At 41.6% G+C, this 22742-nt stretch overlaps 2 protein-coding genes across 4 annotated transcripts in view; one reads left to right on the forward strand and one right to left on the reverse strand.

The window, feature by feature from the left end:
- Positions 1–9393: 9393 nt before the first annotated feature.
- Positions 9394–15132, forward strand: LOC113025243 (uncharacterized). 2 transcript variants are annotated; one of them, XR_003272775.1, is made up of 3 exons: positions 9394–9987; positions 10061–13239; positions 13312–15132. XR_003272775.1 is itself a non-coding variant. In XM_026172780.1 (2 exons), the coding sequence occupies exon 2, from the start codon at positions 10245–10247 to the stop codon at positions 12972–12974; it is 2730 nt and encodes a 909-aa protein (XP_026028565.1). In that variant the 5' UTR covers positions 9394–9987; positions 10061–10244; the 3' UTR covers positions 12975–13303. The 2 variants fall into 2 exon arrangements, 1 of the variants encoding a protein (XP_026028565.1); XM_026172780.1 differs by lacking the exon at positions 13312–15132 and having other exon boundaries at positions 10061–13303.
- A 585-nt stretch (positions 15133–15717) lies between these two features.
- hipk3a (homeodomain interacting protein kinase 3a) overlaps positions 15718–22742 on the reverse strand; it is a 38163-nt gene continuing 31138 nt past the window's right edge. For both annotated transcript variants that reach the window (XM_026172781.1, XM_026172782.1), the window contains exon 18: positions 15718–18156. In XM_026172781.1, the coding sequence (XP_026028566.1) occupies positions 17626–18156 (531 nt within the window). In that variant the 3' untranslated portion in view covers positions 15718–17625. The remainder of the gene's footprint in view (positions 18157–22742) is intronic.

The raw sequence follows: 22742 nt of genomic DNA on the forward strand, positions 1-22742 counted from the left end.
GCTCAATTCCGATTTTTTGATCAAATCCGATTTTTTTGTCTGCGTGTTCACACTACAAATAAAATGCGACAGCAAACGTGCTCTAGTGTGAACGCTCAAAGCGGCCCGCATGCGCAAAAGAAGATGTCACACACAACGCGCTCTGTTTAGACCAAGAACAAACAGTATTGTTTGACTGATGGCCGTTAATATAAAGACTTCGGACTTTACGTTTCCCAATTTTTGCTTTAAGTTATTTTGTTATTTACATAATAATGTAAATAACCTAATAATGATCCTTATTGCTGTTTAAGAGAGGAGCGGTGCTTCAAAGGATAGCTGCAGATTTCTGTCAGAATCTGCAGATTATACAGAACAAATAAAATGTTTACGTTGTCTTCCCAACAGTTTCACTGACATCTACACTGGATGGCTAGGAAGCGTTCGCGATGTCTTCTCGGGCGCTGATAATTGGCTTCAGTCAGATAATTGGGTGGCTGTAGCTCAGGTGGCAGAGCAGGTCAGCCACTAATCAGAAGGTCGGTGGTTCGATCCCAGGCTGCCTCCTGGCTGCATGCCAAATATCCTTGGGTAAGATACTAACCCCATGTTTGCCTACTGGTGGTGGTCAGAGGGCCCGGTGGCGCCAGTGTCCGGCAGCCTCGCCTCTGTCAGTGCGCCCCAGGGCAGCTGTGGCTACAATGTAGCTTGCCATTGCCAGTGTGTGAATGGGTGAATGACTGAATGTAGTGTAAAGCGCTTTGGGGTCCTTAGGGACTAGTAAAGCGCTATACAAATGCAGGCCATTTACCATTTTTTTACCATTTGTGTCGGTGACGTAAAAGGCGGATTTAATGCGACTTGACCGTTCAAACAGCAGTCGCTTTCTAAAACATCGGATATGTATCGGATTCAGTACCACATACGAAAGTGACCCAGATCGGATTTGAAAATATCGGATTTGCGCCGTTCACACTGTCATAGCATGATCGGATATGGGTCGCATAGGGTCAAAAAAATCGGATTTGATGCGCTTTCGCCTGCAGTGTGAACGTAGCCTTAGATGTAACATTTAAAATTCTGTTTTAAATATGAAAAGTTACAAATATTTTACTGAATGTTGTAAAAAATGACTTGTTTTTCAGCTAAATGTGGAAAAATGTTGCCGTTAATTTCAGCATGTTTCACTTTACAAACGGCGCCCCATACGTTTTGACAGCGAATGCGCACATGCGGACCACTTATGTGCACCCGTGTAAATAACATAATGTTCTGCCGGGTGTGTTGTTGGTTTTCTCTCGATTTCTGTGTCGACAAGCGCCTTTGTTACTGGGACCAGTCATTTTAAGAAAGGCCCCCATTAGAACCCATGAGAAATGCAAGAAATGCATTATTGCTCAGTCTGCAATATCTTTCCCAGAACAAACACCAATTGCAAATAACATACTAAAAATGAACCTGAAAAATCTGTTTAGAACAGCTACTATGTTGCAAAGAGTGAACTACCACTGGCAAAATGTAGCAGTCTTTGCAAACTTCAAAAAGCAAATGGCCTCGATCTTGGTTCCACTTGTCTCTTACCCGTGACTTCAGTGGAAATTTCAAATTCAGGATCTGACACAGACTGATTCATGTCATACACAGTTCTTACAAGTTCATAGAAATTTCTGTTCAATTATAGCCAAGTATTTGAGTTGATGATTGTAATTTTTATACAATGTTGTAATTTGTTTTTCAACAATTTTTTGATTAATGTTTTGTTTCCTTTACAATATTATACTTTAATGTATAATATTGTAAAGGAAAGAAAACAGGAAACAAAACATCAATCAAAAAATTGCTCTCTTTTTTATTCGGGCTACTTACATTTATTTTGGGCTACCAAAAACTGAAGAGTCCCTGCCCGAAGGGCTACCAGGGATTTTGAAATTTTAAGAGCCCTGAGATATATTTATTTTTTTAATTACTTTTGTTTCAGCAACATTAAATTAAAAAACTGTACTTTTGAGTTAAAATATATATTTATAATTTTAATAAATGACAAATTAAAAAGGCATGAACATTTTTTTGTATCGAAAAAATATCGAACCGTGACACCAAAGTATTGAACCGAACCGTGAATTTTGTGTATCGTTGCACCCCTAATAGACATATATAAATAAAACCACTTTTTTTTTTACATTAGTAATTCCTTTTGTGCATAATTATATATTATTTTTAATAACAAATTAATTAAAGCAACTTGAAGAGCTGGTTTGGAGCCGAAAGAGCTGGCTCTTTTTAGTGAGCCGAACCAAAAGAGCCGGTTCTCTAAAAAGAACCGTAAATCCCATCACTACGACCCATCCTTCAAATTCGGGGAAATGAAGAACGCATTTGTCGGCCACATTTGAAGGAGTCGACGAATTGGGACAGCCTTCGTCGCCTAGCTGTGACGTAATCGGCCTTCAAATGCGGCCTCCGAAGGATGCAGCCGACGTTTTGGGACACAGCTACTGTATATATTGTTTTTTACCTTTATGCTTTGTGTGAACAACTAAGGTGTGTTGAAATCCATGTGTTGAATGAAATCCATGAAGTGCTACAGAGAAAGTTACATTTTATTTATGTAATTAACACATTTTGAAAGACACCCAGCTGAACTAAAATGATCCATGTAGCAAACAAAAACTGCTGTGAGCCGCCACCCTTATATCGCCTTTGGGCTTTTTTCCCCCAGCATTGGAAATGTATTAGCCTCAAACTCTTGTTAATAATGACCTCATGAACGTATCTGTGGTATAATGACATGAATGTCAGAATTACATCTGGGTCTTTTCATTTCTCTATGAGAGACTTGTAGACCATGTTACTGAGGAATGTCACATTTTCGGCAGGGATTTGAATTTTTTTCATTCGAAGCCAGACTTTACTGAACAGCCGTTTGGAGATGGCATCGGCTTTTTCAGAAGAGCAGGGTGAGTCGGCATTTTCGACAACATGCTTCACCAAGTCCTTGATACAGATTTCCAGAGAACACTTGTATTTCTGAACCTCTTCAGCCGCACTAAGGGCTGGATTCTCCATCGACTCGATCAAGTACTTTTTAATTATCCGGATCGTCCAGTTTTTTAATACCGGGTCCCTGTCATTCAGCAACATTATCAAATGTTTGTCTTCACGTAAAAAAAAAAAAAAAAAAACATAACTATGATAAACTATGATGAACCCATGACTGACTATGATAACTAAAGGTAAAACTATGACTGTGACTAGATGACATGAGGGAAATTGGCAGACATCCTGACAATGAACAGTAAGAGACAAAACACTTAAATACACACATGAGGTGATCAGGGAAAGTGGAGACACGTAAGGAAACAGCTGACTAGGATGAACATAATGATGCACAGGAAATGTAAATTAAAACACAACCACATGAAAACTGGACTTTCAAAATAAACAGGAAAACATGACAAGACAGGCATGACAGCATTAACCAGGAAGACCAGGGGCCCGTTCTTCGTACGTCGCTTACTACATCCAAGATCAAATGACACATCCAAGGCCAAATCATCGCGCTAACCGTGAGCTCGCTGATCCGGTTCTCCGAACACACCCGCTGTTGACGATCAGTACAGCTGGATGAAGTAATGTGAGATCACTGGGTGTCGTAAAAGGGGCTACGCATCGATAGTAGAAACATTGATTGGAAACCCTCTGATTGGTCGGCGAAAATGTCGGAGCGCGCTCGGCTCGGTATTTTTCGGCAGCAGAGCAAGAACTCTTGAGTGAGGGATTTCAGGAGTTTCAGAGTTTAATCAGAACGCAAGGGAACACTGCAAAGGCTGCAAAAGCAAGGAGAGAGGGCTGGCAGAAAGTTGCTGACAAATTAAACTCGTAAGTAATTTAATAATAAAAATAATAATGGAGTGGATTTATATAGCGCTTTTCAAGGCACCCAAAGCGCATGACAATGCCACTATTCAGTCACTCTCACATTCACACACTGGTGGAGGCAGCTACGGTTGTAGCCACAGCTGCCCTGGGGCAGACTAACAGAAGCGAGGCTGCCATATCGCGCCATCGGCCCCTCTGGCCAACACCAGTAGGCGGTAGGGTAGATTTATCATATCACACCATATTATCCAATATTATATTACATTATATTATAATATGTTATATTATATCCCCTTTCACATTAGAGCCACAACAGGACCCACTAGAACATGGGAACAAGTAAAAGTGAAATATAAGAATATTCTACAGAATGGTAATATTTATCACTTATATTGCTTTTAGTCTCTTGGAAAGAGACCCTGAAATAATCTGTTTGTTTGTTTATAACAGCAACCAAGAAAAGGGCAGAGCAAAAAAAGACAGGTGGTGGTCCTGCACCCCCTCGTCAACAAGTTGGTTAAGTAAATAATACCCTCACGGGAAAATCGATATCTCTCAATGAGCACACTGTCGCGCTGAGCTAAAGGATCCTGTCTGTCCCGCAATATACGCTGAATTCTGAGGACTCTCCTTATCAATCTTGCACCTTCCGCAATGGGTTGCTCGCGTAAACGGACAGGACATGGCTGCGACAGGCTTCCCAAATCCACCTTCGCTTTTATAGCCGTGGTCTCTCATCTTGATTACACGAAGTAATTTACAATTACTACTCTGAAATATGAATTACATCTGTAATAATCACATACATGTAATAGGATGTTAATAGTACAGTTCCCTTTTTTAGGAAATGACCTGTATGTATCTGTGTGAAATCAATAAAAGGATCAAGTGCTGCATTATCTTCAGTTACACTGATGTTATTTATTTATCGCTGTTGCTTTCGTATAAATGAAGCGGACATACCTGCGTGGCCGCGATCTAATCCTGTTTACATAAAGTGAACCTGCTCCCGAGCAGGTTTACGCTTACGGCTCTGTTGCTATGACAGCAAGTCCCGGATGAGCTTCGGGGAACCGAACGATCCAAGATCACGCGAAATCGTCAACAATCAAATCCAGCTAACTTACTTAGCGAGGTACGAAGAACGGGCCCCTGTTGTCAGGCCTGCAGGTACCAGGCTGTTGTTCTCCTTTATCTCATAGTGGACAGAAATTTTTTTTTGGAGTGGCACGAATAATTTGTGTGGCATCAAATTTGATGCAGAACAGCTGATTGTTCTGTAAATAGTTTAAATGTTTATTTAAAAACGCCTTGGCTGCATTAAAAGAAAGCTGCAAAAAAATTTGTTGTTTGCTAAACTGAGTTACTTTTTTAAAGAAGTAACTATATATGTCTGTGAAGGTTCTCAGTCATCCAGGTCATCGTAGTCAAAGGAGCTTGCAAAGAAAAGCGTCTGGACTTCTTTAAGTTGCTTGAAGACGTTTCACCTCTCATCCGAGAAGCTTCTTCAGTTCTAAGGTCAAATGGTGGAGAGTCCCAAATATAAACCTAGTGGGAGTGACCCCCCACAGAGGGACAAAAGGACCCCCTGATGATCCTCTAATCGCCTGAGCCAAGGTGTGAAACTGGGTGTGGGTCCCAATCAGCCAGAGTTTCGGGTGTGTTCATTGTGAAACCTGGCCCCACCTTATCATGCGAATTCCTGAGGTCAGATGGCCCAGGATGTGAGTGGGCGTTAAGGCGTCTGGGAAGGGATCTCAAAACTGGATTATAGATGGCAGAGAGTTGGTGTCGTAAACCCCCGCCTCTGTTCAAAGATGGTCGCTCACAGTGGACATAGATGGCTTCTTTCACTCCTCTTTTAAACCATCTGTCCTCTCTGTCCAAAATGTGAACATTGGCATCCTCGAAAGAGTGTCCTTTATCCTTAAGATGCAGATGGACTGCTGCGTCTTGTCCTGTGGAGGTGGCTCTTCTGTGTTGTGCCATGCGCTTGTGAAGTGGCTGTTTGGTCTCTCCAATGTAGAGGAATGCTCAGACCTCTACATCCAGACGCTTTTCTTTGCAAGCTCCTTTGACAAGTAACTATATAATTAATTGCCCAGCATTGGTCATTATATACTGTATTTTGCAGACAGAGAGTTACAGAACTCTCTCCCAGACCACAGACTCATAATACAAGACAGAGCTTTTTTTAAAAAGAAAGAAAGTTGTGTTTTCAAAATTGGAGTTCAAGTTATTTTTACTTCCAATAGTGTTAGCATACTACACAGGTCAATGACTAGATTTTTTTTTAACATTTTCATTCGAAGTGGGGTAAAGCAGTTAATTAAAACTAGTCTAACATAAATGTAAATGCTGTAATTTGATTATTTTAATAAACCATGTAACTTGGATGGATTCGATGCTGGCGTGACCACATTGCACACGTCTGCTGTTGCTCACAGTGGTCCAAGGGATTGCTCAGGGAGTTTGTGTGTTCGCTCAGACACGAGGGAACGTCGCCTCATTATTCTGAAACACACAACAAAACTATTGACTACACTACAAACTAACTACACAAGATGTGCGCTAAACATCGCAAATCTCTCACATCTCAAAACACCGCTGTCACTCCTAAAACTTCCCCCCTTCATAAACAACTAAATTCCATATTGCCATTTCATTTTTTTGTTTGGTCCACATGGTACATTTTTCCACCAATAGGAAAGGGTGGGGGGTTTTTGGTGTTGTTTTTGCTCACAGGCTTTCAAGCGTTTTCCTTATAAAACGCCGTTTTTACCGTTTCTTCCCGCAGTAAATATAAACAACGATAGTATTCAGGAAGAAAACCAAACATTGCGTATATTTTTTTTATCATAACTCTGGTTTTACGTGGCCTATCAACACAAAATTTAAAACTGATATAAAGTCCACACTTTTTCCGTCTGTCCTGCTCACATCTCCAGTGGTTGTACACGTTGTCATTAACGTGGCTTCACTCCACATCAGCCACGCCGCTTTGCTAGCTAAAACACCGGTGTCGGCACATAAGGACGCTGCCTGTCATAGCCTGTAAACCACGTTGATTAGCTGAATATATACTAATGTGAATCGCATTATTGGCCGGACTATGGGATAAGGAGGCATCGTGCTAATCCCATAAGGGAGCAGCCAGTCACTTACCGACTAACACTGCAAAACAGAATTGTTAACATATTCATTTTAATTTCAATTCAGGTTAGATTTTTTTTGTGCGCAACGCAGATTTTCTGTGCGCAGAGATCGTGCCAGCAGTGCGCAATTGCGCACGCGCGCAGCTTAGAGGGAACACTCCGTCAGTCTTGTTGCTCTTGAACAATAAAATGTTTAAAAATGTCGCGAGTTTACCTGGTGATATTGTCATGCAGGAGGCGATCGCGAAAACGGCAAACAATTAACACCACGCCGATGGTGCTCACGGGGCAGCAAGAGTAAACGATCGGGAGAGTCTTGTCTTCGTTATCGTTCCCCTCTTACGTTTTATTACTCCAATTTCAGCGTTTTCGCTGCACAACTAAAGCGTGCAGTTTACTTTGTGTGCATTCAAATGGAGTCGAGTCATCTAGCTCCACCTGTGGCCATGTGCCATAGCCTACAGCCAGATTAACTTGTGACGCACATCTGCACTTGGCTCTAGCGCCACGTTTGAATTCATGCACAATACATTTGGAACTTTCTGTTTTGTCTGTTTTTGTGTCTTGCAAATAAACCTTTAAAATAAATGAAATGGTACTATCTATTTAGTTTTGGCCTACATCAGTAAGAAATGCCAAATTATATACACAAAGTTATAGAAATCACCACCCATTCATGATGATTCCAATAACATCAAATAATAACATGTAACATCACATCCTGTAAGCATAGTCTGATTGTGTCTGATGTATATGGGTAATACATCAACATGGCTGGAGAGAGTTGGTAGTCATATACAGTCTGTATACGTGTGGTTAATCCAATAAACATTTATAAGGACATGGCAGTTACTGTCAATTTACAGCAGTTACACAGTGATTAGTAATAAACAGAGCCAGTGAGACTGAGTGCATTTAAGAAAGTGAGTGACTCAGGTGTGTCGGTTGGTTTGTCATCTGCCACTGGTTCAACTTGATGGAAATCCTTTGGTGCAACCGTAAGAGAGAGATGTGCATAAACAAATACACCCAAACTTCAATAAACTGAAGAAACACTGTAAAGAAGAGTGGGCCGAAATTCCTCCACAGTGATGTGAAACAGTAATGAAATCATACAAAAAACCACTGCTTCAACTTACTGCTGCTAAAGGTGCTGAAAGTTTCTCTGTGCTGCTGTTTTTCAGGAGTCACTTGGGGAACATTTTTCAGGACCAAAGATCTTGACTTTCAGCCATGTTATCTATGATAGAGATGCAAAATCTATAGATTTTGCTGGCTAAACCTGAACAATCAAATCAAATGTTCAAAATGTAAATTTGGTGACAGGTTAACAGAAAGCTTGAAACATTTATTCTGACAGGGAATCCGTGTCTGAGATTTGAATGTTTAACCTTAAAGGGCTGTTCTCATATGGAGGCAACTGGACTGTGAAGCATTGAGTTTCATTTTTGGTTAGTGCATCATCATAATTATTCTGGCACCAAGCAGCGATGTGACTTGTGGACTACTGCAGGCAAAAAATAAAACTTCCGGGCCTTCTTTCAAAGTAAAAGTAGTTGGGGGAACCTGCCAAATGTTGTGTTTCCATCAGCATTTTAAAAAGCTAAAATAAATAAATGAATAAAAAGAGTGGGTGGTGGGCTGAATGAATGATAAAACCACTCTGTGAAGACAAAACAAAGCTATAATAAATGACCACGTGCACAGACATGCACACAAAAACTGCGTGACTCCTTATTGGCTGTAACTCACCGCGCGTGATCACCTGTAATGTTCTTTAAAGCAAGAGGTTCAGGTGCTATTCTTTTTATTTTAATCTTGAAAGCACCAGTTTCTGGATCAGCACCCTAAGTAGAATGATCAGACTTTCAATAACGAAAGAAAGTATCTGTCTGATATAATCTATAGCAGACAATGGTTCCCATGCGTATATGGTGCAATTCCTGGGCCTGCAGTCACTGCACCTGCCCAAAGTCCAAGCCGAAACCCCCCGAAAAGGCCAAAGGTAGGCTGTAACATTACCTTCCTTTAACTCTTTGACTTGTATTGAGTTGCAGAACATTTTTATTCCATGCCTGAGAAAAAAAAAAGGACTCTTCAGTGAGGAATACATAGCTTTGCAACAGGCAGCAAGTTTACTAAAAAACAATGATATGGTCTTTTTTTACCTTAAGGCATGAGTCACCATTTTTGTAAATCATGCAATGCCAATGAAAGCTGATGGGCTGCATCATCAGCAGTTTTGGCTTGTGTAAAAATTACAGTATCATGAGCATACATATGAAGTGCCAGATCTTTATTGGATGACCACTTAATTTCAGAATTTAAGAAATAATGCATGTGACTTTGGCCTGATATAAGCTTGGCATCCTTTCATCTCTCAAGCCTTTTTGTTAATTATGCCTTACTAAAAATGCGTACAACAGAGAAACAGCAGGGTTAAATGTAGTGTTAGGCACTTTGTTTCAGAAGGAGGTGGGCGGATCAAGACAAATATTGATAGCATCAATACCAACATTGGCATTGTATCAGATTGATACAAGTGTGGGAGGATCAGTACTTTGATTACTTTCACTAGAGAGAGGCACATTTACAGTCCAACTATCCATCTTCTTCCACTTATCCAGAGCTGGGTCGCGGGGGAGAGGTCTAAGCAGAGAAGCCCCCTATCCCCAGGCACCTCCTCCAGCTTGTCTGCGGGAACACCAAGACGTTCACAGGTCAGCCGAGAGATATAATCTCTCCAGCGTGTCCTGGGCCTGCCCCATTTGCATCCCTGTCTCCAAAATACCCATTGTTGTAAAGGCTCACCTTTCAGCACATTCACTTCACCAGATGCACCTTGTTTCTTTTCCTCACCTTTGATTGGGTGTGGTGCTTGGCCTTAATCGCACTCACCTGTCACTCGTTATATAAGGACTGCACTCACCTACCCCTCACTCTTTCTTCACTCCCACATGGGGCGGCAGCTGAGGTGAGTTTCTCTTTGAGTCTCCTGAGTTCATGTATCATTTTGAGTTACTTAAATCATACTTTGTCCTTTTTAGAGAGAGCAGTCCATGTGTGTCTTTCTTTCCTTTATCCGTTATACAATAAAACAACAAAACCTGCAAATGATTGATGACTGCTTATTTTCATTCTAATCGGATGAGCCCATGATGACGACTACTGAAACCCTGAACCTTCCTTCCTCCAAAATATGGTCCTCCGAGCCGGAGTAGCGTCAGCGTCATGGATTCACAGCAGCCATTGACCGAAGATTTGAGACGTTCCGGTCGTGATAGTCGACCTCCGGCCCACCTGCAGCAGTATGACGTTCAGTATCCTGGAAGTAGAAGTGCTCGATGTGATACAGAGAGTCAAACAGAATGCCAGCATAGTGACACAGACACACATGGGCTGCAGGATCCTGATGGAGAGTCAGAAAGACAACCAGAGACATCGCCTGCTCCTTTACCCACCAATCAAGATGAGGTGATGAGGGAACTCCTGATGACAATGAGGGAGATTAGGCAAATCATGATTCAGTTATCTCCTCCCCATTCTCGCAGTTCCTCCAGATCTTCAATTCACATTGTCTCTGATGAAAGCAAATCCTCTGTTTGCGGTTTACAAGCCATTCCCCAAACACATCAGCAACATGAGCAGTTCCCAGTGATTGATCCAGCAACATGTCAATCACCCTCTCAGCCCCCCCAGGTTAGCCGTCACTCTGGTGCAGTTCTGGCTGCTAGCCCTCCTTTCCCTAATTCAACAATATTAGATGCTGCAGTTCCTTCAAGTGGTTTGCCTAGACCAGTTTTTCCTACACCAGATGAGACTCCTTTTAATTTCCTGGCCACGCCACTGCAAGGTCCCCACCAGATTTCATGTGTTCAACCTGCTGTTCCTCTAGATGAAGACCCCGCTCAATCTCTCGTTTGCATTCCAGAACCAAGGCAGCACCCTCCTTTAAAGCAGCAACCAGCTACATCTGATGGTTTGCATGCACAAAAACCTTCGGTACCCATTACTGCTAGTTCTAGTCACCCTGTTAGCACTAGAACACATGTGTATAAACTTGAGGGTCCTTCTTTCCCAGACCTTACCAGAGAAGATGAAATCCAGTATAGGCTGTTACGAATGGCCCTTACTAACCTGCTTGACCCTCATGAGACAGAGCATTTCAAATATCATGTCCTTCTTGATCACCTGAAAGTAGACCAAGCTAAACGGTTAGCTATTTCCTTTTCCTATGCTCCTGACCCATACACTCAAGCCATCAAAGCTCTTGATGAGCGTTATGGGCAACCAAGACAGCTAGCATTGAAAGAGCTACGGAATATACTGGAGCTTCCTCCTATCAGAGCAGGTGATGGTCGGACTCTGGACAACTTTGCTCTTCGTGTGCAAGCTTTAGTTGGCTTGCTTACCACTATGGGTGATCAAGGACAGACAGAACTAAATTGTGGCTCCCATGTCGATCGCCTACTTGAAAAGTTGCCCGCAGAGCATTCCAGTCGCTTCAAACGGCACATTTACAGGGAACAAGGAGATATGATGTATGACTTACCTTTGTTCTCATCCTGGTTGCAAATGGAATGCAAGTGTCAACCAAGAAAGGACAGTCCTGTTTCATCCTTTAACCAGCCACGACCTGCCCATAAGTACACCTCTCCACTCACAACAATATTACATGGAACAAATGCATCCGATCCTGTACAGGCAGCACAACCAATCATAATGACTAAGGCTAGATGTGCATATTGCTGCTCACCTGAACACCACATTAGCAAGTGCCCTGAGTTCATTAACAAGACAAAGGATGAGAAAATAAACTGGATAAAGAGAAACAAACGGTGCTGGCGTTGTGCTAGAACTCATCAGGCTGCGAAGTGTGATCTGAGGAAAGCATGTGCCACCTGCATGGAAAGACATCTACAGATCCTATGTGAGGTGAATCAGAGACCTAGAACTGAAACTAATCCTGTAGTGAGGACACTGTACTTTGATAGACCTAGCGATTGTCCTAGTGTACTATTAAAGGTTGTGAAAGTGCTCCTGCGTAATGGCAAAAGAACCCTGGAAACATATGCAATACTTGATGATGGCTCCCAACGTACCATGCTTCTGACATCTGCAGCTAAGCATCTCCACCTAACTGGGAAAGCTGAAAAATTATCACTCAGAACTGTCCATCAAGAAGTTGAAACCATTCAAGGTTCTTGTGTAAGTTTCCAGATTTCTCCCATCGCACATCCAGAGAAAACTTACACAATTAATAATGCCTTCGCTACAAGTCACTTAGCACTTTCAGACCACACCTACCCCGTATCCTCTCTTCAACGGCGATACAAGCATCTTCAAGGTATCCTATTAACCTTCATTAACAAAGCAGCTCCACTACTGCTCATAGGCTCTGATCATACCCACCTTATTACGCCTATTGCACCAGTTAGACATGGACCATTTGGATCTCCTGCAGCAGTCAAAACCCGCTTAGGATGGACACTCCAAGGTCCAATCACAGACTTCCAACCCCAGAGCAGTTCCACGCATGCCCAATGTTTGTTCACATCTTCCAGTTCAGGTTCAGGAGAACCGCTCCAGCACATCCTTGTGTCCGCTGATGGCTCTGAATTCATTCAGCCACCTCATACTCTACCATCAGCAGTACCTATGTCGTCACCGGCAGTGCCACTATCACCAGTTCCACCGCCTGTGGCTGCCATTCCGCCAGTGGTCAGGGCGCTGCCTGCTCCTGCATCACTTGGTCCTGCCTCTGCCAAGCCCCGTACATTGCCCCCAGCACCTGCAAAACTGCCCAACGGTCTGCAGGTCTGGGCCTGCCGCTGCATCCCACGCGGTTGGCATTTGGACCTGCTTTGCCGCAACCGCTGGCTACATGGTCGGCCCCCTGAACTGTCTGGCCTGCATTGTCGACCTCTAGGTCGACCCCCTGAACCTATATTAGACCTGTAGCATGTCTGATTCCTCTGCCCCCGCTTCGTGAAAAAGAGCATCTTTAATCCTTTGAACATATTTCTCAGTAGAAATATGGGGGCGGCTGTTGTAAAGGCTCACCTTTCAGCACATTCACTTCACCAGATGCACCTTGTTTCTTTTCCTCACCTTTGATTGGGTGTGGTGCTTGGCCTTAATCGCACTCACCTGTCACTCGTTATATAAGGACTGCACTCACCTACCCCTCACTCTTTCTTCACTCCCACATGGGGCGGCAGCTGAGGTGAGTTTCTCTTTGAGTCTCCTGAGTTCATGTATCATTTGAGTTACTTAAATCATACTTTGTCCTTTTTAGAGAGAGCAGTCCATGTGTGTCTTTCTTTCCTTTATCCGTTATACAATAAAACAACAAAACCTGCAAATGATTGATGACTGCTTATTTTCATTCTAATCGGATGAGCCCATGATGACGACTACTGAAACCCTGAACCTTCCTTCCTCCAAAACACCCATTTTTAAGATACATGAAAATCTGTGATTTAATCAAATGTGTTCAGAATTTGCAAACTAATGATGATCTGATAAATCACAACACACTGCTCTCCCCTACATAATTGGTGTAAAGTATCAGAATCAGCACTGGAAATACTGGCCCTGTGTTGAATTGGTATTGGATCAATGCTGCAGTATTGCTCTGCACTGATTTCAGACACTGGATGAGCCAAGAGGGAGCACAAAGGCCAGTATAGGAGAAATGAGGAATATTGTCAGTCAGGCCAAGCCTTTGTAGTACAGTTCAGGGATAAAAATATGGAACTAGAAATGAACACAATGGGTCCACTTTAATAAGATCCCAACAAACACATTTCGTGTTTTAATCCCTTTAAATAAACTTTCACGAATCATCAGTGTACAATCAGAGGCAGACACAGACTGAAGCAAAAGATCTTTTTTTAATTCCAAGTGAATCTTGACATGGTACACCATCATTTCATAATTTGACACTCACCAATAAGAGTCACCAAGAAGGAACCCGCTTTTTGTGACAAAGTATATACGGCTTGGTCACACTGAAACTCACTGAGAACTAGAGGAGGGGCGAGGGGCAGGAAAACGACTGCAAACTGGTAAGACACACATAATTACAACCAAACAATTATCATTTCCCCAGTCCTCAAATTGATGTATATTGCACAGTGCAGTTGCTACATGTCACACAAGTGTAGCATTTAAGATAAAAAATAAAACCAAAATGAAAAATCAAAGCCACACAAATCTACACATTTAGAACAGTAACAGATTCAATTTAGCAATCATGTCTACATAATTGTGTCCAAGTACAACAAATGTTTACCCGATAATTTCATAGGTGCCATACAAAAATTCATGTGTTCACACTGCTTATTTTTCAGTCCATATGAGACATTGAGAGGATGTTTGGTAGCTTTGATATAGCGCCAATAACGGCAGGCCTGGGGGTCCAAATTTTAGTGTTAAGAGTGGAGCCATTTTTGGATTATTGCTTTTTTGGTTTTGTTTTTAATAAGAGGGACTCGTTAGTTACAATGCCTATAGGAGGAACTCTGTCACAGAAATTTCAGCTTTCCCCTTGTGTTTTATTGGTGTCCGAGCAGTCCTCAGGCCTGCTCGAGGATGCTGAGCACCGAGTGCTTTTGGATCCTGGGCTGTGCAACCCCTCTAGTGCCTTTGAGATTGTTAACCTCAAATGGAGAGGGGGGGGTTGTGGCGTGCGATGTTGCTGAATTTGGTACATCTCATCACCTGTGCGTGGCTGACAAAGAATACACACAGGGGCTGCACGCCGCAGGATTTAAAAACTGATTTTCCTTGGAGTGGAGTACATGTTACGGTGCAGTTGCACTCCAAGCCAAACTGCGCACCATCGCGCATCACTTAAAATTCATCAACGCGGTAGAATAGTAGACAAAAAAACCAAACAGGATACACCCATTAATTAAGCAACATAGCAAAAACCCATATGATGTAATACAATAAGCAGATCAGGGTGGGATAACTTTGGAGCTAAACCTTTGAATATTAATTGATAGATAAAGCCTTTTGAAGGAGCCCCTGACTGAAACACATGATGTCTGCCTATGGTAATAGCTGCATATCAACATCCCAATCACAAAAAAAAGCAAGAAAAAAAAAAAAAGAAGCTGTGCAGCCAACAGAAACGCAACAACATTTGAAAACCACAAACAGATGTCGAGTTCCACAAATACATTCACTGTTTGAGAGTAAAGCTTTGCATTTGTGTATGTTCAGGCCCTATGTTCTGGAGTACTGCACAAGTACGGTGAGCACGATGAAACATTCCCTGACTTGAACCTTCTTAGGATTCTGTGAAAAGAGAGATTGTTTTTAGACGTCATGTCGGTCTAACAAACAAACTTTGGATTTTTTTCTTCTTCTTTTTTTGTGAAAACAGGATCTGATCCCGTTAGAAAGAAAACTAGTCTTAACGCGTGACTGCTTTGATATTGATGCGAGACATCATCTCTCAGCCATTTGTATGAAGAAAGGCACTAGTTGTACAGTACGAAGAATTGCGAATACAGTCCGATAACGCAAATAAGAAGAAAACGATAATACGTCAACAGCACACAGAATCAAAGAGTGAATCCAGCCTACGTTTGAAATACTGATGCTAAATACATACGCACAAAACACACACACACACACACACACACACACCAAAAAGCACTGAATTTAAAAAAAAAAAAAAAAAAAAAAAAAAAAAAGGGGGGGGGAGAAAAGGAAAACTCATAACTTCCATTACAGCAGTTTACAATCACTTCAAAACAACAAAGCCAATATACAGAGGCACTATCATATAGAGTAGCATTCAATATACTCTAGGATCAAAATAAACCCCACTTCTATTGTATCTAGCTGTCAGAACTACAATATAGGAACGAGAATGCAGGCTAGAATGAGATTAATCCTCGAAATTCACAGCTACGAAGTGGCAGATAATCAGTACATAGCAGCTTATTATCTAATACATTCCAAAAAACAATTTGCCAAACACAGCTCAGAAAATAATAATAATAATAATAATAAAACCTCAACCAAAACACTCAAAATAGAGATCTCACAATATATTCCAATGTTGACAACCGCAACAAGTATGCTGGAAGTGAAAAAGAGAGAAATATCGTCGACCATGCTTCAGTAATTATTAAAAACAAACTGTCTTTGGTGCTGATTGGAGTAAAATACCAGCTGATATGACGGGTAAAGACACAGCTCTACTACACGGTGGGGGGAAAAGAAAGTCGAAAAACACTAGAAACACACAAATCAAGGCTATGCATCCACCCTGAAGGAATGTATCAAAACTGACAACAGGCTTCAATACATGGACCAAAAAAAAAAAAAGAAAAAAAAAAAGGTTTGCCTCACATGAATAATTTCAAACGATTATAACTCTAATACTCGATAGCCCAGCACTGATACTGTAAGTTGATAGGTTATTTCAAACACTGAAAAGCAGTTTAAAGTAAAAACATAAAAATTCATGTTTTTTTAAAGTCTATGCCACTCCCAAAATCTAGAACGTAAAATGCATTAATGCAAGTCTAGCCTAAATGCCAAATAATAAAAACACAGCAACCCAGAGTCTATCTAGATTGTATTGCAGTTACAGTAAACAGTGACAATACTGTTGTGAATTAAGTATTATAGTGAATAGAAAACGATTATCAAAATATCAAATCACTCTTTATGTACATAAAAAGCTCATTCAGTCAAAGCCCTATGTGTGCAGCCTCTAGCTAAAAGAAATCCATACTCTGACTTAGAAAGCACACCCAAGTCCAACGTTTGCCAATATTATAACATGAAAACAAGGATTAACCTCATATGTATCCAATAAGCCCATCTTATTTAAACTCTGTAGGTTAAGTGCTGCAAGACTATTTAAATGTACAATCTACTGTATAAGCTCCTGAAGTAACGTCAGAGACACTCGTTTTAAGGCACTAAGAGAGGGCAGCAGTACAGTCTGCCCGAAACAAAGAGGGGGTGGGGGGCTATCAGCGGTCATCGATACACACTGGGATGGCTTAACAAACACAATCTGACCGGCTTGTACATGCTACAAGGCAATAAGGATAAAGGGGGAGAGAGGCTGGGCCGCCTGACAGCAACAACTACTGATTTCCAGCCGTGAATTAGATCATACTCTCTGAAAAACAACCACTGATGGGAGGTAACATGCAAAGGACACATTCTTAATTAAAATTTCCTTATTGTCATATGAATTCATTCACTCCCGTTGCGCTCTCTTTAAAGCTTTGCGGTTCTAATCTATTATTACTTCTGTTAGTCGATTTCACGGAGAGTCTTTCAGAGCTCAAGATGCTCCGACAATCAAAACATAATCAATGAATCGGGATTACAGGCTGGGAATTTCTTTGTCCTCCGAACTTTAACGTCATCTTCGGCATTGTTACTTTTTTTCTTACTCTGTCTGCTATGATACGTTGTTTTCCATCTTCCCATCTTCTTCTTGCTCATCTTCATCATTACATGCGTCCATTTTGTGCTCTGCTGCTAGCTCTCCCGGCCCAGGTTGATGCCCCTGTCCACTTCCCGTGGCCCTTCCTGACCAGAAGGTACTGCTGTGGCCCCGCCCTGCTCCTCAGATATAAGAGAACTGGGGGTGGTGGCTGAGCTTGGTGGGGCTCAGAGGGAAGCCTGTGTAGGCGGCTGGGGAGGCCATGTAAGGGTGAGGAGGGGGTGGTGGAGGAGGGAAGGGAGGCTTGAACTGGTGGGGGTGGGCGGCGTATCCAGGCTGGTGGTGCGGGTGGATGGTTGGGGAAGGGAGGAGCCTGTGAGGGTGGGGAGCGGGGTGTCCAGGGTGGTGAGGGTGGGCGCTGATGCTCAGGGTCACCTGGTGAACTATAGCGCCTCCTTGGGGGTGGGAAAGACCGTAGCCATGCTGGAGGAGAGGGGGAGGAGGTGGGCGAGAAGGCAGGATGGGGTGGGGATGGTGGGCGGTGGTGAGTGGGCCGCTGGGAGGGTAGGACAGCAGAGTGTGGGGGGCGGCTGAGGTGTGTGTGGGGCTGAAGGTGTGCGTGTGGACAGTAGGGGGAATGTAGGCGTGCGGCCGCAGAGGCCCATAGTTGCCGTTCCATTCTTTGCTGCTCTGGTTTGAAGCGTACGGCTGCACCTGAGGGAGAGGACAGACAAAGAAGACTCATTTAACACCAGGCGCAACTCACACAGGAGCAGTCTGAGACCTCTGATATATGCACATGCTCTTCTCTCTCAGAGTAAGACCAGAACACTGACATTACTCGTGTCTGTTGCTGTGAACATGAGCTCATAGATACACAGCCTAACGCTGCTGAGTTTTCCACTCCACTAAAAAAAAAAAAAAAAAACAAACTCTTGTTTTACTTTCAACTGGCAGCAACAAAAAACAATATTAGAGATTACTGATTTAGCTTTTTGATTCACAGGTGAACTCTGGGTGATATCTGGACATGTTGGAAACCATTACTGGCCTGAACGCACCAGCAGCCAGTCAACTGGCTCAACAAGTTTTTTTTGCTGGTCCTAAGCCACTGGTTAAGTCATGTTAAGATTCATTATTGAGGAAGGGTACAAGAGGTGATCGAAGAATAACCACACCAATCCGGCCGGGTGAAGTCAAACGATGATTTTAATGAATACACGCGTGGGAAGACACTCTGTACGCAGACAGCCAGTAGTCTTCAACTTAATCAAAGCATGAACAGATATTTTATAGCATCAGGGTTTGTTTACTGACGCCCCTTCATACGTCACAGACACATTTTATACATAGATCAGATCAACATCATCATGACTTTTCACCCAGAAAATCATCTCCTATTTTCATGGCTTGGTACTTTCCGTTCTTATCTTAAAATGAATTGTTCCTCTTTCTTGTCGAGACAACAAGAAACGGTTCCTCTTTTACCGAGACAATTTTGTAGTTACAACCAAACATAACTAACCTCTTCCTCTAAATAAATCTAATTTAAAGTGTGTGTGTGTGTGTGTGTTGACCTCACATGCTCTTTCTCAATTCACCTGTTGCACTTCTGACCTTTTACCAGACCAGAAGCTCACTGAGACTATGTGTATGTCTTCTACTAAATAAATGTTTTAATCAAGAACCTCTACTAAAACCTTAATATAAAATGATCTGATCTTAAGGCCTTCTTAAAGCTATCTGTTACATTGTTAAAGTCTCGTCTTAGCCTGCGGCTCAAAATAACTTCCTGGTTTCACTTCTGCATACAACTTCCTGTCAGCCTGCAACTCAGTCTTTCTGAAAGAGACACTGTTTAAACCTTGGAATGCAATATCCATGCTGCAAATTATATTATTAATGCAATGACAATTATTTAACAATAGCAGTAAAATAATTTCCCTCCTCGACACTCCCCCTTTTGACCTCTGGAACACCAGAGGTCACAATACATTGTGTCCTCACGCAGACCCTTCTCTGGTGGTCTCGAACCTCGAGATCTCCAGGATCCTCGCCCCTCCTGTGGTCGCCGAGATCAGTCTTCTGCAAAGGAAACAAAACACCTTTTCTTGCATCTCCCTAACTTATCCTATCTGGGACTCTTTAATTAAAAGCATGATCCTAATTATGCTCTTAACTTATTGACTTGTATTTATGTATACTCTTCAACGTTACTCATCACTTTAAAATCCCTTTAAGCGCTGGTTTCACGTCCGGTTGCTCGCTCTATTTTCCCTTATCTGATCATCAACATCCTGTGCACAAATTGTCGCTGCTGCAAGTTAATCTACTCCAAAAGAAAACAACCACTTTAATCAATTAAGTTCAAGCATATAAGCAATTACTCCTGTATACATTTCATCATAACTAAATGCTGCCTTGAAACAACTCCTATGTGTTAACACTAACTTCATTTTAAAACCTCACATTTCCTATGTTATCACCTGTTTCGGTATAGCCTTTTTATTTCATTTTGCTCCTTTTAATGTAACAATACCTCCTAATTCTAGTTTATCAGACTTAACCAAAATATATGCTTTCCTTCCTCTTTGGTCCTTCTTTAAGTTCAGTTAAAAGCTAAATGAATTTAAGGCCTTTTGCCTGGAATCAATACTGTCATGTGTGTTTCTTAACTCTGTGTCTGTAAGCGTGTGCAATCCTTCATGAACTCATATTATCCTCACAGTAGATTGGCTAATCATAGCGCTAGCCAAAGGCTCGTGACCCTCCAGAGACAAATTTGAGCCACAACTCCTTTAAAAGCACAAAATGCAATATGTATAAAAATCATTTCTATTTATAAGCTCCCCCTTTTATCCTAAAAATACCTCCTATGTAATATCTGTATGTGTAAGCCTACATTATAACCACTACTTCTAGAAATCAAAAAGAAATCAAAGCTGTTCTACCCCTTCAACCCTCACTAATTTTCCCTCTAAGAATTATTCACAGCTTTGAAAAACCGGCATTGTATCTTCTAAACAAGATTCAGTTCTGTCATGGTCCTGGGCCATGTTGGCCCAGTATTCTTGGTTCCTTGTATTTTCGCTCCTTATTTAGGCCAGGTTTTCTGAGGTGTCCTGTTGTGGTGTTCCCTAAGTGTTTTTCCCTTTGTGACTCTTACCCCCTTGTGCCCCTCTGTGTATTTATGAGCTCTCGTCTCTCTTTGTGTTTATTCCATGTTTCCCCCAGCCTGTTATGTCTGTGTTCTCCCCGTGCTTTTTCTCCTCCTGTCTGAACCTCTGTGTACTTCCTGTTTTACTTTGACAGTCTCTCGTCAGTATGCGTAATGTTGTGTTCACTCCTGCCCTGTCTCGTTATGTTTATCAGTGTCACCTGTGTTCTCCACCTGTGTGTAATCTCCCTGTGTTCTCTGTGTGTATTTCCCCGGACCTCCCTGCATCCTTGTTTCTGGTTTGTGTTATTAGCTTACCCAGTTTTCCGGTTTCTTGTTTTTCCACCAGTGCTGTTTTGTGCCCACCGTTGTAAATAAATATTCACCTGCACCAGAGCTGCCGCCTTTTGGGTCCTTTTCTACAACTCCACACGGCTTGCCTCGCAAACCGTGACAAGTTCACTTTTAATCCTTTAACCTTAACTTAAAAATACCAGTTTCAGTTTTACCATATCCAAATGATCAAAAACCCAAAAGGTCCTAAAATGATCCTAAATTATTAAACAATTAAATTATTAAACCCTAAACCCCCCTTTATCTTGATACATTTCATGTGTCAAGATACTATACAAAACTTAAAACTGCTCAGTTTTCCCCACTCATGATCCAATCTATGTCATAAAAATAAACTTAAAACAGAACAGTTATCAGTCATGTGTTTCTACAAGTAATGGTAACTGAGTTACATCAAAAAATATTTCCCTTTTAGCATTTGGCATTCTCCCAACAATATACTATAATCTCATAATCTAACCCCAGTCAACAAAGCAAAACAGAAATTTTTCTGGTAAAAGCAAATTGTTTGTCCACATTAATTCATCCTCACTCACATACAGTCTCACATTCACTCACATGCAGTCACACCATGTATTTGCTAATGGTGGAGCTTCCCGCGTCAGATTCTCCACCCTCAGCAAAATGAGCTCCGTCATTTTTATTTTCCATAGGAAAATATTTCTTCATGCTTTTGGACTGGATTGACTCGCATAAAATCCTTTTTACAGGGACTTACGACCTTGATCAGTCCCCACAGGTAGCTCTCCTCAGCCAATTGTAATCTGGAAAGCCCCCTTATATTTGCTCCTCCCGAGAATTTTCAGCGCCGTTATTCACTGTTGCAGGCCTGCTTAAAACAGAAATGAAAAATAGAGCTGATTGTTAGCTCATAAAAACAAAACAAAATCACCTGACAGGTTTTCTTTAAGTGCACTGTTACAAAATAATGGGCCCAATTTTTTTAGACATGTCCATGTTTCCTAAAACTCCCTCTATTAAAAACAAAACAACAACAACAACCTACCTGACAGAATCAACCCATCACCACAACAACCTTAAACACACAAATCTTGCCACCACATAATTTCACCTCCTCAATACACCAAAAGTCTCATTAAAACCACTCAATTTGCACACAAAAATCACCCCCTTATGCTCTATAACATACTTCAATTCAGCATAAAACCCCCTTACGACATCATATAATCACTAAACTATAAATTTCCTACCCCAATCTGCACTTCTCGTCTCTGCTATGCTTCCTCTTCCTGAAAGTCACAGTCACACACACACTCAGGAAGTTCTTTCGTCACCACACACTCCAGCTAATTTGCATACTGAATCATCTCTCAAGAAGCTGTAACAACAGAAACATATGTTTAAACATTCCCAACTCATTAAATCATTTTATTTCTTCCAACAGTGATCACTAGTGTTGATCACTCAGTACGAGAGCACTCCTAAGTCACTCTTTTTTTAAAACTACTTTAATCCCTTTTTCGTTTTCATAACTCCCTTTGTCATATGGCTTATTCTATTCCTCAATTACAAACTCAAATGTATTTTATTAAACATTCACACCATTGTATCATTCATACAAAATAGCAAGCTGTTCTTCATTGCCTATGTTTGTGTTCTTAGCCAGGTTTAATCAGTGTCTATGCATTAAACTCCATGAGCTTGTCTTGTCTTTATAAGTTTAATGCATTTCCTGTTTGTGTGTGTGAATTTGCACATGGTGCTTTTACAGTGTGTCAGACTCCTTCATAATTTTGCCTTTAAACAGTCAATTTTCTCCTCCCCAACT

Source organism: Astatotilapia calliptera, chromosome 7 (genome assembly GCF_900246225.1).
Source record: "Astatotilapia calliptera chromosome 7, fAstCal1.2, whole genome shotgun sequence".
NCBI lineage: Eukaryota > Metazoa > Chordata > Actinopteri > Cichliformes > Cichlidae > Astatotilapia > Astatotilapia calliptera.